At 54.3% G+C, this 13,906-nt stretch overlaps 5 protein-coding genes across 5 annotated transcripts; 3 read left to right on the forward strand and 2 right to left on the reverse strand.

Annotated features, from left to right (window-relative positions):
• Positions 1 to 203: 203 nt before the first annotated feature.
• Positions 204 to 2,360, forward strand: ISF_02532 (abc-1; the record flags this gene model as incomplete). Its single annotated transcript, XM_018846138.1, has 2 exons — positions 204 to 2,252; positions 2,316 to 2,360. 2 exons carry the CDS (start codon positions 204 to 206, stop codon positions 2,358 to 2,360), a joined length of 2,094 nt encoding a protein of 697 aa, XP_018706845.1.
• A 517-nt stretch (positions 2,361 to 2,877) lies between these two features.
• ISF_02533 (hypothetical protein) lies at positions 2,878 to 4,509 on the reverse strand (the record flags this gene model as incomplete). The annotated part of the gene is made up of 1 exon (XM_018846139.1): positions 2,878 to 4,509. The coding sequence occupies one exon, from the start codon at positions 4,507 to 4,509 to the stop codon at positions 2,878 to 2,880; it is 1,632 nt and encodes a 543-aa protein (XP_018706846.1).
• A 1,914-nt stretch (positions 4,510 to 6,423) lies between these two features.
• On the forward strand, positions 6,424 to 7,056 carry ISF_02534 (conidial pigment biosynthesis scytalone dehydratase Arp1; the record flags this gene model as incomplete). The annotated part of the gene is made up of 3 exons (XM_018846140.1): positions 6,424 to 6,484; positions 6,535 to 6,590; positions 6,649 to 7,056. The coding sequence occupies 3 exons, from the start codon at positions 6,424 to 6,426 to the stop codon at positions 7,054 to 7,056; spliced, it is 525 nt and encodes a 174-aa protein (XP_018706847.1).
• A 1,256-nt stretch (positions 7,057 to 8,312) lies between these two features.
• ISF_02535 (NAD(P)-binding domain protein) lies at positions 8,313 to 9,229 on the forward strand (the record flags this gene model as incomplete). The annotated part of the gene is made up of 3 exons (XM_018846141.1): positions 8,313 to 8,917; positions 8,975 to 9,135; positions 9,192 to 9,229. 3 exons carry the CDS (start codon positions 8,313 to 8,315, stop codon positions 9,227 to 9,229), a joined length of 804 nt encoding a protein of 267 aa, XP_018706848.1.
• Positions 9,230 to 12,234: 3,005 nt separating this feature from the next.
• ISF_02536 (2OG-Fe(II) oxygenase) lies at positions 12,235 to 13,653 on the reverse strand (the record flags this gene model as incomplete). The annotated part of the gene is made up of 4 exons (XM_018846142.1): positions 12,235 to 12,582; positions 12,659 to 12,949; positions 13,067 to 13,365; positions 13,518 to 13,653. The coding sequence occupies 4 exons, from the start codon at positions 13,651 to 13,653 to the stop codon at positions 12,235 to 12,237; spliced, it is 1,074 nt and encodes a 357-aa protein (XP_018706849.1).
• Between the last annotated feature and the right edge of the window lie 253 nt (positions 13,654 to 13,906).

A 13,906-nucleotide genomic window follows, 5' to 3' on the forward strand; every position in this document is an offset into this window, starting at 1 on the left:
CTGCTCGGAGTGGTGGGTTCGGGTTGCCCCTGCACATGTAAAGTACGTCACTGAATCTGACAGTTAAGAGCAATCCCGAGCAAGCTGTCGGCACGCACCGGAATCAGAGTCCCCCTCTGTACTCAACCGTCCTTTACCATTGCTACCGACTCGAGCATGAAAACAGCGACGCAGACGATTAATACATCAATTACCCCATCGAGATGAGGTTTGAGCTGCTGCTCGGCAGACTCACCTTCCGGTCGGGTCTTCGACAAACACTTGGCTGTAAACCCACCTCATTTTTTAGTATTCCCCGACCGCAATGCGCGCGACAGCTACATACGCCACGCCAAATACCGTGGCGGCGCGGCGGAAGGCGAAATAACAACGGCTATGCGCTGCGGGCTTCGGCTGGCGCAGCGGCCATCGGCACGGCGACCTTTGTCGAGCTCGCGCAAAAGGACAACGGCGGCACCGAGCTGACCGGCGAGCACCGCATGCTGGAGCTGTCGCGCGATGAGATACGCAAGACGGTAGACGACAACGACCGTGGGCTGTCACGCCTCGCGCATGAGGTACTGCTGTTCGTCGACCTGTACATATGGGAACCCCTCTTCACCGGCGTGCGGTTCCTTCATCTCGTGGCTATCTTCGTACCCGTAATCGCCTCAGTACCCATAATCTGGCTCGGGCGGCGCATTCCGGAGCGCGACGACGAGCGGCAGGGCACGCTGTGGTGGTACGCGCTCCTGGTCAAGGCCATGGAGCTGGCCGGCCCGGCCTTCATCAAGCTCGGCCAGTGGGCGGCCTCGCGCTCCGACATCTTCCCCAACGAGCTCTGCGAGACAATGTCCAAGCTGCACTCTAACGCACCCGCCCACTCGATGCGGGTCACGCGCGCGACGGTCGAGGCGGCCTTTGGTGGCCGCCCCTTTGAGGAAATCTTTGACGAGTTCGACGAGAGGCCGCTCGGTGTCGGCGCCATCGCCCAGGTCTACAAGGCCAAGCTGAAGCCGGACCTGGCGTCGCCGGCGGACTCGGACCTCGTCGCAGGTAGGCAGCAGCAACACATGGCGGACAACGTCAAGCACCACGTCAAGACGGTGCTCCTGAGCTCGCCGAGCCGCGTGCCGTCGACGTACGTGGCGATCAAGGTGCTGCACCCCAACGTCGAGCGGACCGTCCGGCGCGACCTGCGCATCATGGGTTTCTTCGCCGCCGTCCTCAACGCCGTACCGACCATGGAATGGCTCTCGCTGCCCGGTGAGGTCGAGCAGTTCGGCCAGATGATGAAGCTGCAACTGGACCTGCGCATCGAGGCGGCCAACCTGGCCACGTTCCGCCAAAACTTCAAGGACCGGTCCACCGCGTGGTTCCCGTACCCGTACACCGACTTTACGACGCGCAACGTGCTGATCGAGGAGTTTGCGCAGGGTATCCCGCTCGCCGATTTCATGGAGAACGGCGGCGGCGTGTTCCAGTACGACATCGCCGACGAGGGGCTGGACGCCTTCTTGCGCATGCTGCTCCTCGACAACTTCGTGCACGCCGACCTGCACCCGGGTAACATCATGGTGCGCTTCTACCGCTCCGCCAAACCTGAGCTGCCCCTGCGCCACCACGTCGCGGACGCGCCTCCGCCCGCCGCCGACCCGTCCGACGTGACCGAGGAGGTGCTCGAGCGGCTGCGGCCGTACCGGCGCGGCGCCGACCCCGCCGCGTGGCGCGCCGAGCTCGCCGCCATTGACGCCGAGGGCTTCCGGCCGCAGCTCGTCTTCATCGACACCGGGCTCGTCACGGAGCTCAACGCGACAAACCGGCGCAACTTCCTGGACCTGTTCCGGGCCGTCGCCGAGTTTGACGGCTACAAGGCGGGCCATCTGATGTGCGAGCGCTGCCGGCAGCCCGACGCGGTGCTCGACCAGGAGGTGTTCGCGCTCAAGATGCAGCACCTGGTGCTCGGCGTCAAGAGCCGCACGCTCGCGCTGGGCAGCGTGCGCATCGGCGACATCCTGCAGCAGGTGCTGGCGATGGTGCGCGGCCACCACGTGCGCCTCGAGGGCGACTTCGTCAACGTGGTTATTAGCATCCTCCTGCTCGAGGGCATCGGCCGCAGCCTCAACCCGGACGTCGACCTGCTTAGTAGCTCCCTCCCGATCCTGCGCCAGCTCAGCACGCAAGGCGGCGCGGCGGCCGCGGGTGACTTTTCCATGATCCTCCTCTGGGTCGGCCTGGAGACGAGAAAGTTTTTGCAGGCCAGCATCGAAGACGTGAGTTTCATTCCCTGCCAAACGCGCATGACCAGATTCGCAACACCCACTGACTAGTCCCAGGTTGAACGCTGCGTCAAATATGATCTCTTGTCTCCTAATGTTTAGACATGTCGCCGTCAAGGCAAATTGGTATAAAAAAAACCACCAACTGCAGCATAGAGGTTTTTTTCTTCAACTACATATAGGCTATTCATATTGTATAAGTAATGTCGAGTGCTCTGGTTCGTATGCAGGCACTGGAAACGAGAAACGGGGTCTCCGACTTGCACAAAACAATGATCAAGGAAGCATTTTAAACCACTCCTACATTGACACCTTTCTTGCTGCATTATATTGTCATTTCACCAGGGCACAGCCATTCGCAAAAGCCATCATCGCTAAAAGAGGTGATATGTATATTTATATAAATATATACGTAAAAGGCTGAATAGTCTTGAACCAGGAAGCGACTTATCGCCTCTGATCCATAGTATATAGAAGCAACCATCATGGACTCCGTATGCCCAGAAAAAAACATCATGCAGACGCTGGACAAAAGACAAAAGCGGCCGTGATAGTAGGACTGAAGTGTAGCGTATATAAGCCGTAGAATCATCGTTGAAATTTCTTAGTCAAAACGCCGTCAGTCAGTGCTCGCGCTCAGGTCCATCGACTTCTCCCACAAGTTTCTCAGTATCGTTGCGGTATCGTTGATCTCCTCTGTAGCACTGGAGCCGCTCATCCTTTCGCTCAATCGGCCCGCGTCATCCCCTTCGAAGCTGGAGCCCGCACCGCTGCTCCGTATAGTCGCCACCCGTCTCGGCGCTGCTGCGGTCGGTCTCGAGTCTGGCATGCTCACGTTACGTGTATGCCGGCCCGATGTTTCAGCTGCCGTTCTTTTGCCGTTAGTAAGAGGTGTGGCAGGACGAGGGATGCGCTTGCTCTTTTCAAGGTCAGGTAGACGGTTGAGACGATTAAGCGAGCGGACAATGGGGTTCTGACATCTTCGCACCACGAGATATTCCATGCCAGTCCTTTCCATCAGCCTGTTGACGCGTGGATCACGGCTACTGGCGCCGTCGTAACCTGCCCCAGTGATACCAATCAAAGGCCCGGCAACGCCCCCAACAGCCCCAACAGCCTGACCAGGTTCGAGTGCGGAGCTCTGGCGCTGCAGATTCAACTTTTGTTGTGTCCGGGAGGTCTCTGCCCTGGGAGCAGTGCTGCGTCCAGACGCTTTCGGCACAAGAGCGCTGTCATCAATGTCAGGGATCAGATGCTTTGAGCCGTTTTGTGAAAGGCTGGAAGAGGAATGGACGCGTGGAGAGACTGGTGGCGGCTGCGAGCCAGTGGAAGGATGATAGAATGAGCCCTCGCTGATGATGCCTGATCCGGGAGTCTCGACAAATCTCGATATTAGGCCGTCTTGGGTGCCAGGTGTCGAGAGGGATGCATTGGGAACGTCTGATTCCGGAGAATGGCGTGGGAGATTGGCCTGGGCCATTTGGGTGGCCATCTGCGTTGTTGCGCCGTGCGACATAGTGCGCTTCAGCACGCGAGAGGTAAGATATTCCTTGTGGCGCAGTCGCTCTTGCTCGGAGGGCGAAGTATTTGGGAATGGCTGCGTAGGCTTGTTGGGCGTCTGTGGTCTGGAATTGCCAGTTGACGCGGGGTTCCGCTGCAGGGAAGACTGCCCACTGTTGAGGAGTGAGCTTTTTCTGGACATGTGTGGTGAATTGGAACCGCTCGCATCGACCCATTCGTCTTCGGGATCATCGACGCCAATGTCGAAGGTGACCTGGGATTTATTGGGTTTGTGCTTGTTGACGGCTGAGCTGCTAGTATTGCGCGGCAGCTTATCGGAAGAGCGGTTGCGCTTAGAGACTTCGATGCTGGATCGATTGCGCTTGAGACTAGACTGGGATGCGCTTTTGGGGAGGTTGCCGGAGGAGGTGTCGCGCGACAACTTGGCTTCGCTATTGACGCGGCGATGATAGTTTGGGCGGCGATTGGACTCGCGGTCGCCGGGGGAGGTTGTGCGCCTAGTTAACCTGGGCGCGGCCTGACCATGCTGGTGCGACTTTGTGTGCAGGACCTTGGAGGAGGGGACGCGGGCATGAAGTCGGCCGCCGACGTGGTGGTGCTTTTGATGCTGCGGCTTATGACGGTGCTGGTGTGCAGCTGCAGAGATGTCGCTGTGTGCGTCGGGGTCGCGATGCTTTGATTGGCCATCGGGGGCTGCAGATGCGCTGTCCCCGTCTCTTTCTCGTGCCATGGTTCGCTGAAAGGGCTGCGCTGACAGCACAGCAAGGAGGCGTCGACAGGGCTATTCGGTTGGATGGGCGGCGAGAGGAGGGGGGTGGTGCCGAAATTGGGCTGCGGGTTGCAGGAAACGTGGACCAAAGAGGACACTGCGATGTCGGGGGAGAGGCAGCTCGTTGCAACGCTGGATAGGCTGGATAAAGGAGATGATGCGGTTGCAGCGTTGCAGTTGCGGTGAGACACTGGCCGTGGGGGGAATGGTGGGAATGGTGGAAAGAGCAAAAAGACGGTGATGGGAGGCGCTGCACTCGAGATGGATTTGCTGGGGACGAAGTGGCGGGCGCTCGCTACCACACATATAGCAGCGAATGTGCCGAGTACCGTTGGCCAATTCACCAACCAATTGGCGGCGGGGTGTCGAGTAGGCGGTAGTTGGGATCCCGTGATGATTGGTGCGCAACGGCTGAGCGATGATGTCGTCTTGAGATTGTGGAAGAGGATGGATAAAATGGGATGGACCGAACGGACGGGAGGAGAGTCAGTTGAGTTCAGTTGAGTTCCAGGTGAGTCCGGTCCGGGTCTAGGAGGAAAGGGCGGGCTAAAACGAAGCCAAGTCCAGCGGGGGCCGCGACAACAGGGCCTGTTTGCAGGTACTGGGCTACCAGATTAGTTAGTTAGAGTGATGACGCTGTATCTAACTTACTGGTAGAGTGATGGCGGTGTCGGAGTCTTTCCTCGAGGTTGGCTGTCCCGACACAGGCTGGCCTGGCTCTGGCTCTCCTTTTGATGTGCTTAGAACAAGGCTGACGACAAAGCAATGGTCTGTGAGGCGAACCAAAGGTCGTACAAAACTGCGCGTGATGTCTTTGTGTGTATTACCTCGTTTCGGGGCCACCCCCAGGATCTCGCTGGTGAATTTAGAGGTAGTCAGCTATAGTAAAGGGAAGGGCTACTCAAGCTATGCACATAGCCCTCCTTGCCCAACCTCACTCAGGCTGATTGCTTTCACCAAATTGCTAGAAAATTAACAAAGCATCTAGGTCGCAATTAACCAAATGCAACTGTTATGGACAGGGTCTTTGACCCAGCCTTCGCCGTAGTAATAGCACGGGCTAGAGCTCAACGCTTAACAGTCGATCGATGACGACCCCCAGCAGTAACCTGCTGCTGGAAATCCCCCCAGGGTAACCTCAGCACCACAACACCTATGTACAGTATGTGCATGTTGTACATATGTATGTACCTCTGTACCTATGTACCTATAAATAGAGCTCATCGACTAACCAAAACATCATCACCACTGCAGATATTGCTTGGCGTCATGTAACTCCTCCTCGTACTGTCGATTCGGTCGCCCATAACATCTTGGAGTAGCAGTATTACAGTCTTTCATCGGGAGTCTGATTGTCTCGCACGTCTAGTCTCCTTGTCCAACAGAGGATACTTTTTTGCAAAATCTCATTCTCGGGGGATCGATAAGAGCCAAATCTAGATTTGGTGGTACGTTCAGTTTCTCCAAGCTTCGGATCAATTGTGACATGATTAGAAAATCCCAGCCAGTTTCAGGCTTCGACAATCTCACTCCCCCAATCAGTGTGACACTGCCCCGATTACATGGGTAAAGACGTCTCGTCGGCGTCGTGGAGTTTCCGACCTCTTGCCCGGGTGGTTTTACCAAGTCGCACTGCAACTTCAGCGTCGGAATAGTTGACCCGAGCCTTGCTGATTATACGATCAACCATCAAGTAGTACAATGAATCCCGATCAGTTCGCTCCACGTCTCAAATCACTGTTTCGTGGACTAACTGCCCGATGCATAACCACCACATGATGCCAGAGGAAATCCTTCACCTATAAAACTACGCTCTGTCGCCTCGACACTTGCGCAACATGCTCACTCCGTTGGCAACATTCTACCCACGGCAAAATGACTTCCCCCTCCGCTGATTTTAGAGCTAGAAGCTCTTCCAATGCCATTTCATTTCAGGGTGAGCGGCACTTGAAGCAATCGGGTTCATTACCCTCGCTCACGACTTAGACTATCTTGATGTATCGGCATTGCTCTTCGACTGGGGAGATAGTTACGACGCAAAAGTACAAAACTCTCCAAAACTTTCATTCCAATCCAACAGCTACTTACTAACTTCTCTAGGACTGGTCTCGTCTGCGTGGCATCGTCGCTCCGACGCTCTACGTTGACTACTCCAAGATTGGCAAGGCTGTATGGGAAGCCATGCCGGCAGACGACTTCGTAGCTATGGTGTCCAACGACGACTTTCTCGGTGATCAATGCGTCAAGACGCAGCATCTGCTCGGCGCGACGCGCTGGGAGCGGATTTCCGAAACTGAAATTGTTGGATATCATCAGTTGAGGGCCGCCCACCAGGTTTACACGGCACCGGATTTGCAGACGGTCAAATTGCAGGGCCATAGCCACGCGACTAACAAGCACTTCTATACCAAAGTTGACGGAGTGTGGAAGTTTGCTGGTCTAGCTCCGTTGGTTCGATGGAATGAGCATGACTTTGAAAAGGTGTTCAAGGGCTCATTCAAAGACTAATAGCCTCCTTTATAAGTACAGTACAGAATAGAAACACAGTTTCAAGAGCTTTCTTGCTTCACCGTAACTATCAGGGAAAATTAGGAAAATCTATACTCATCTTTATATCACTATTTCAATTTGGACACTCCACGCCACCTTGAGTTGTGAAATGAGTTCCATTCTACCATCTTCTTGCGCAAGCACCACGGAAATGATCTATAAGAGTCGCAGAACATAAAAATGGAAGATTGACGGGAGAAGTACAGCCGTTTGATTCCGGCTCGGCTCGTCATGTTTTGCTCCCAACTCCCCTTCACCTGATACGTGGAGTAAGCATGTGCAGGATAGACACTGCCTGTCAGTGCGGTCGCACTGCCAGCCTCTGTTTCGGAACGCTGCGTCGCCTTTTCGCTTTTCGGAGTTCGCTTTAATCCTAAGTCCCTGGGGTGTCCGTTTCCAAGCGCGCGGGCCGCACGGACTGGTAATGACCCGATCGGCTTGATGAGCCGATGAAAATAAACGTCCCGTCCATCAACGCACTTCTAGCCCAACCCGCTCTGATGCCACTTTAACCAGCATGGCTGTCGGTGCTAAGACGCTTCACGTTTCATAAATTATGGAAGCTCTCTGATTAGATGCTTAGAAGAATTATTATTTGATGAGCTCATCATCTGTTCGGCATAACAGCTCAGGCTATTTTCGCTCATCATACTCTCTGCTTCTTATCTGCCTGACTCAACACCCGCTCTTCCTGGCACCTACTCAGCGAATCATCTGGTCGGCTCAAGTCTGCTCGGTGCATTTCATGTTGCCAATTCTCCCGAAGAGTTACTAATTGCTCTGTGCTGCTTATCAATGGGGAACGACTCAGAGCCGTTCCCGGTTGTGCTGGCGAAGCGGATCAAGCTGCACAGAGGCGAGGACGAAGCGCGAGACACCTTGTGTTCGCGGTCTGTTTCGTTTGCGTGGCGAAACAGTTACACTCACTTTGCTGTAGTGGCACTTTGTGAAGGAATGTGCTATTTCTTCGATGGCCAAACCATTCGCGTCTATCCCTCGAAAACGACCCGACTCCGTTGGCGCGCAAGGCCGCTGCGCACTGTTGCTGTTCAGGCTCCATCCCAAGAACAATGTAGGCCTCTGAATCAAGGAGGAGGACTTAAAAAGCCAACATCCCCTCAGCCCGAACAAAGATCAGAACACTCCATACAAGAACAGCCATCACCTCAAAAGACATCAACACACTCACATCATAAACCTCTCAGTTATCCCCAATGGGTTCTACCAACCGTCTCGCATACACTCTTCAGGGCAAAGTGGCCCTCATCACCGGAGCCGGTCGAGGCATCGGACGTGGCATCGCCCTCGAGCTGGGCCAACGAGGAGCCTCCGTCGTCGTCAACTACGGCAGCTCCGAGAAGGCCGCCGCCGAGGTCGTCGCGGAGATTGAAAAGGCCGGCAGCCGCGCTGTCGCCATCAAGGCCGACGTCTCCAAGGTGTCCGAGGTCACGCGGCTCTTCAACGAGGCGCTGCAGCACTTTGGCCGCCTTGACGTCGTCGTATCCAACTCGGGTACCGAGGTCTTCAAGCCGGAGGACCAGGTCACCGAGGAGGACTACGACCGCGTCTTCAACCTCAACACGCGCGCGCAGTTCTTCGTCGCCCAGCACGCGTACAAGAACCTGCAGAACGGCGGCCGCATCATCTTCACGTCGTCCGTGGCGGCGACCATGTCCGGGATCGGCAACCACGCGCTCTACGCGGGCAGCAAGGCGGCGGTCGAGGGCTTTACGCGCAGCTTCGCGGTCGACTGCGGTCACAAGCAAATCACCGTCAACGCGATCGCCCCGGGCGGCGTCAAGACCGACATGTATGACGAGTAAGTTGAATGCTCCAACTCGCTTATTGGGGACTTGGCTGACAGCGGCGTGTGTAGAAACGCCTGGCGCTACTCGCCGGGGGCAACACCCTCTTCGTCCATGGCAGAGATCGACAAGGGCTTGGCTGGTTGCTGTCCTCTGAAGAGGGTTGCCGTGCCCCAGGACATTGCGCGCGTCGTCGCCTTCCTGGCACACGCTGATAGCGAATGGGTCAACGGTTCGTGGCCTCCAGTGTCATCTCTTTGAGTGAGCAACGTTACTAACATGTTGTAGGTCAAGTCATTCTTCTCACTGGTGGCTCCTTCACTTAAGTGGAGAGCGAGGGCAACTGTCAAAGAAGCCAAAGCAGTTCACAGCATTGGCAGCCTCCGAAATAGCTAGATGAGATGACACCTGTAAACTAGAATCTGGCATTATCACTCTTACACTCTCGTTATTATACCCCGTGACTGTGTATACTGCTTCTCGGTGCGCGCCGCGGGATTTCAGTGTAGCATTGCTAGACTTCCATAGCAAAAGGGCTATAAGAGACACGGGCAGTTGGCGTTTTCTGGTCATAACTAGCCGGATGCATTCGTTCTTCGGGTTTGGCGAAACATTATATTTTGGCTGATCACTTGTTCGAGACGCCTTTTGGAGAGTTGGCTATCGATGTCTGTACAGAATTCGAGGGATTCAGTCTGCATACCATGTGAGCAACCTCTCCGATACTTTGCCTAACCTCAGAGTCATGGGCTCCGCAGAAGCGCATGCCTATGGCTTGGACCAGTCCATAGCACCTCCAGCGTTTGTCGTCGTGGAATGCCATTGCGAAAATGCTGCGCGGCTTCACAGGAAAGCGTTGACGAAGAAGATTAATGGTTGTGCGTTCTTACACTCAAGAGAGGCTATTCTTCTTTAAAGAGAGAAAACGAACTCAAAACCAGCACAAGATAGTTACGATGTTTGTACCTCTGTTCGTAAACGCAATCCAGGGTAAGCCAGCTGGTCAGCGTGATGAGGAAGAATAGAGACTATTATATCAAATTAGCGATACTATCTACATCAATTGACACTTTGGCCGAGTGGTTAAGGCGGTGCCCTGCTAGCATAGTTTGTAAGGCATTACGTTCGCGTGCGTAGGTTCGAATCCTGCAGGTGTCGTACGATTTTTTTGCCTGCTTCGCCTAACTCGACTTTTTGCATCAGCCATTGCCGAGGGGCATTAGCTATTGATAAGAGATCAGCTATTGATAAGAGGCCATCAGCCATTAACAGGACATCTGTGTACTTGTATCAGCCATTGATCCAAAGTACCTACGATGCACCTGTACCAACTCAACGTCGAGCACTGTGTTGAGCTTCAGCTACCTACCATTAATTCCTTGTAGTACGCAAAGGTCAAGTCGGCCTACCAGTATGCCGTGAGCGTAATTCTTGGGTCGGTCCGGAAAGGTGGCGAGACGGGGGCCCTGAGATCTCCCAGGATCTTTCTCTTGTTCGATGCAGCCAGTGCTCATGTGAGAGGGGAGACTGCAGCGCTCTCCTAATCTGGCCATCCAGCAACTCGCGCAAAGTCGCCCTGCTGGCTCTTGCGGTACGTGTTCGTGCAAGAAAACGTTAATAAGGCATTGGCATGGTTACGCCAGACAGCGCGTTGACGATGCCCCGGCAGTGCCCGGGACTGTGGTAATTGATTGCGCTGTTTTAGTTGTCTGATATAGTTGATTGCGTTGCCGTTTTTAGTGCTAGATTCCCATGGTACTTAGCTTTCCTTTGCACTATTCTGTTCACTACTCTATTTCTTACTATGGTTCAATAACTCTTCCTAGTCAGATAGAATGAATGAATAAGCACAATACGAGTCACACTCAGTACCTCGTGCACCTGGAAGTCAGCCATCTCAGCGCACGCTGGGTGCCGTACTACGTGACCGTTTGCACGCCCCCAAATACTTGATCGATCAAGCCCCTTCTATCTTTGTTTTCTGCTTGGGATACTTGCAATCCTAACAATAGCTTAGGTGAAGCCATTACGCTAGCTAGAGTCGCTACGAGAGTAGAAACAGACGCCCGACGAATAATTTCTATACTATGCTGGGGGATACGAGACTCTTTTATATCTTGTGGCATACTATAGAGTGTGGTGCTTGTTACAATTGGCTACTTTCCAGTTGGGAGTACTTTCCAGTAAGCGTGTAAGCGCATTCAGACAGGTAATAAATATAAACAGCAGAACGTCATACAACTTTCATCACTCGTGTATATAGGGTAGCTACGAGCACTTAAAAAGAAATACTCCTCGTGTCAAAGGAGAGAGATGGCAAAAAATAGATCCGTCACCTGCAGGATTCGAACCTACGCACGCGAACGTAATGCCTTACAAACTATGTTAGCAGGGCACCGCCTTAACCACTCGGCCAAAGTGACTTGGTTGAAAGTCGCGGTTTTATTTGCTCTGATAAACTAAAGGCGGAAGCTTCCACAACTACAGTCGCCCCCAACCTTGTTCCCAGCATAGTCACTTCAGTCAGTTTCATTCACACGCACAGAGATCACACGGAGCTAACACTGAAGCACAGTACGGCAGATGAAGGAAAAACAATAGTAAATTGCTCGAAAAACTAATTAAAAGAATAAAAGACGGGGCGGATGGTAGAGTTATTGTTTGCGCTTAGTTGCATGATTCAGTACACAAGCTACATACATAGCTTCACCTGAATTTACTCTTGATAATGGCCGGACCTAAGCTTTCCTGCACACTTCTACAGAGATGCCTCTACTGGTAGATGCGTGCCAGTCTCCACGCTGGCTGCAGATCGGCTGACTGATCTACCTCGTGTCTGAATAGATTTTTTTTAAAAAAAAAGATAACCTTGAAGCCTACCACGAAGCCGTTGCACCGATTGAGAACGGGTCCGACCTCCGACCCCGGCCGCAAGGCGAAGCCGAAGCCGGAAAGCTCTCGTCCATCCTGCTGAACAGAGCCAAGGCGCCAACGGACTCCCGCCCGATGATGGCGTTTGTTTCGGACACCAAGCCAAGTGGTTAGTTCCTGGTAAACTTAGTCTAGTTTGTCGAGGGAGGCGGGTCGTCGAGTTCATTCTCATGCCTCCCCGATGCAAGCAAAAGGACTGCTCTCTCGAAGGGAGTCTTGCAAGGTCATGCATGAGCCAGCAAGCAGGCTCTGGCTTTTAATAGGAGCTGTTTGTGAGCGTTTCATTCCTAAATGACCTGCAAAAAGCGATCGAAAAAGGACAATTTCCTTGTATTCTCACATCGTGACCGGGCCACATCAGCCCGTGTCTCGTACAATTGTTCCTGATAAACTTGTCTTTTTAATAGGCATGCACCTCGGAGCTAGCGCTGACCGTGCTCATAATCTCCGTCTTCTCCATCTCGTCCTGAAACTCGACCCAGGTGCCCATCTTGTTGAGCACAAACTCCTCGTACCGGACCTCCCTGCCGCGCTCCCCGACCATGGCATCCACGCCCGGCTCCGAGAAGAAGGGCATGCTGAAGCGCTCCTTGCTCGTGCTGCGCACGCGGTGCATCGTCGCCACGAACCACCGGCCGCTCATCCTCGCCAGCAGGTCGCCGACGTTGACCACGACGCTGCCGGGCACGTACGGCGCCGGGATCCAGGCGCCCTCGGCGTTGCGCGCCTCCAGCCCGCCCGTCGCGTCCTAGTGAAGCAGCGTCAGCAGCCCCGAGTCGGTGTGCGGCGTGCAGCTCAGCCTTTCTTCTTTTTCGGAAGGGGACGATGTGTTGGGCCCGCCGTGGCCGGGAGTAGCGCAGCAGGCGCAGCGTCGAGACGCTGTTGCGCAGGATGGAGGTGAACGACGCCGGGTTCTTGCCGCGAGCGACGAGGCGAGCAGCGCGAGGAGCGTGCTGGACAGGGAGGAGAGCTCCGCGTACAGGGTCTCGAGACGCTTCGCGCGAGGTAAACTGCGGCGAGGATGGGAAGCAGTTGGGCTCGGTGAGGATGAAGGGCGAGCTGGACGGCCGCGACGAAGCAGGCAGCCGATGTGACGGGCCGAGCTCAAACCCGGACTTGAGGTTCTGAGAATCAGCGCCGGGTTGCACAGGGAAGTATCTAGCATGTCCGAATCTTGTTAGTCAGAAGTCCGGGGCCGTTGTGCGCGTGTTGTGTATGCAAAAGAGACAGACTTGCCATCTGTAGGTGTTTGCGTTGGCCTTGCGAAACGTCTTCTTGGCCACGCTCATCTTGGTCTCCTCGGGGAGGCGGAAAAAGTCCATTGCCATGCCGAAAACAGCATCGTGGTCAAATGACAGCGGCGCATTGATCAAGTAGGCGAAACCGACCGTTGCAAAGACCTCGTGCAGCCTCGTCGACAGCTGCACCAGATCGTCCTCGATCGCACAATGCTCGACAGCGGCGCGAGGGCTACAATGAGGAATGATGTAAACGAGGTTGTCATTGTAGTCTTTTGGTGGTGTTGGTGTTACTGCGATTATTGGGTTAGTTAGTAGTGGCGTCGCATCTCAACAAGAGCAGAAGGGAAGCAGGAGCATTTTGGTAAGGGAGGGTGGTCACACATTTTATGCATATCCCGTCCCACGGGGTCATGGACCCAACTGGTCTCACACTTATACACACTTGATCCCCATGTCTCGCGAAAGCGCATGCATAAGCCCCCGGTCATCATGGCCAAGCAATTGGCACACTCCTGTGACCGTACCTTATTATTAGACATGGAGAAGTCGATTCCAGAAGCCGGCGCCAGGACCATCATCGTGGCCCAGCAGTGGCCTGGTTCTTTGGGAGCTGAATGGAGCTGGATGTTAAAAGATGGGGATATCGTAACATTTACAAGTTCAGGATATCGGTACATTTAGGGACTCTTCTTGACCCTTGACGAGTTGGAGCGAAAGTCTGGACTGTTTTTGTCTTGTTGGGAGGATAAATTGACAATACAGCGACGATCGGGGTGGCCAGCCATGTTCATAGACAACTAACAGGCAGCCTACATACATACGTTACTTATC

Source organism: Cordyceps fumosorosea (assembly GCF_001636725.1).
Source record: "Cordyceps fumosorosea ARSEF 2679 chromosome Unknown scaffold_4, whole genome shotgun sequence".
In the NCBI taxonomy this organism is placed as follows: Eukaryota; Fungi; Ascomycota; class Sordariomycetes; order Hypocreales; family Cordycipitaceae; genus Cordyceps; species Cordyceps fumosorosea.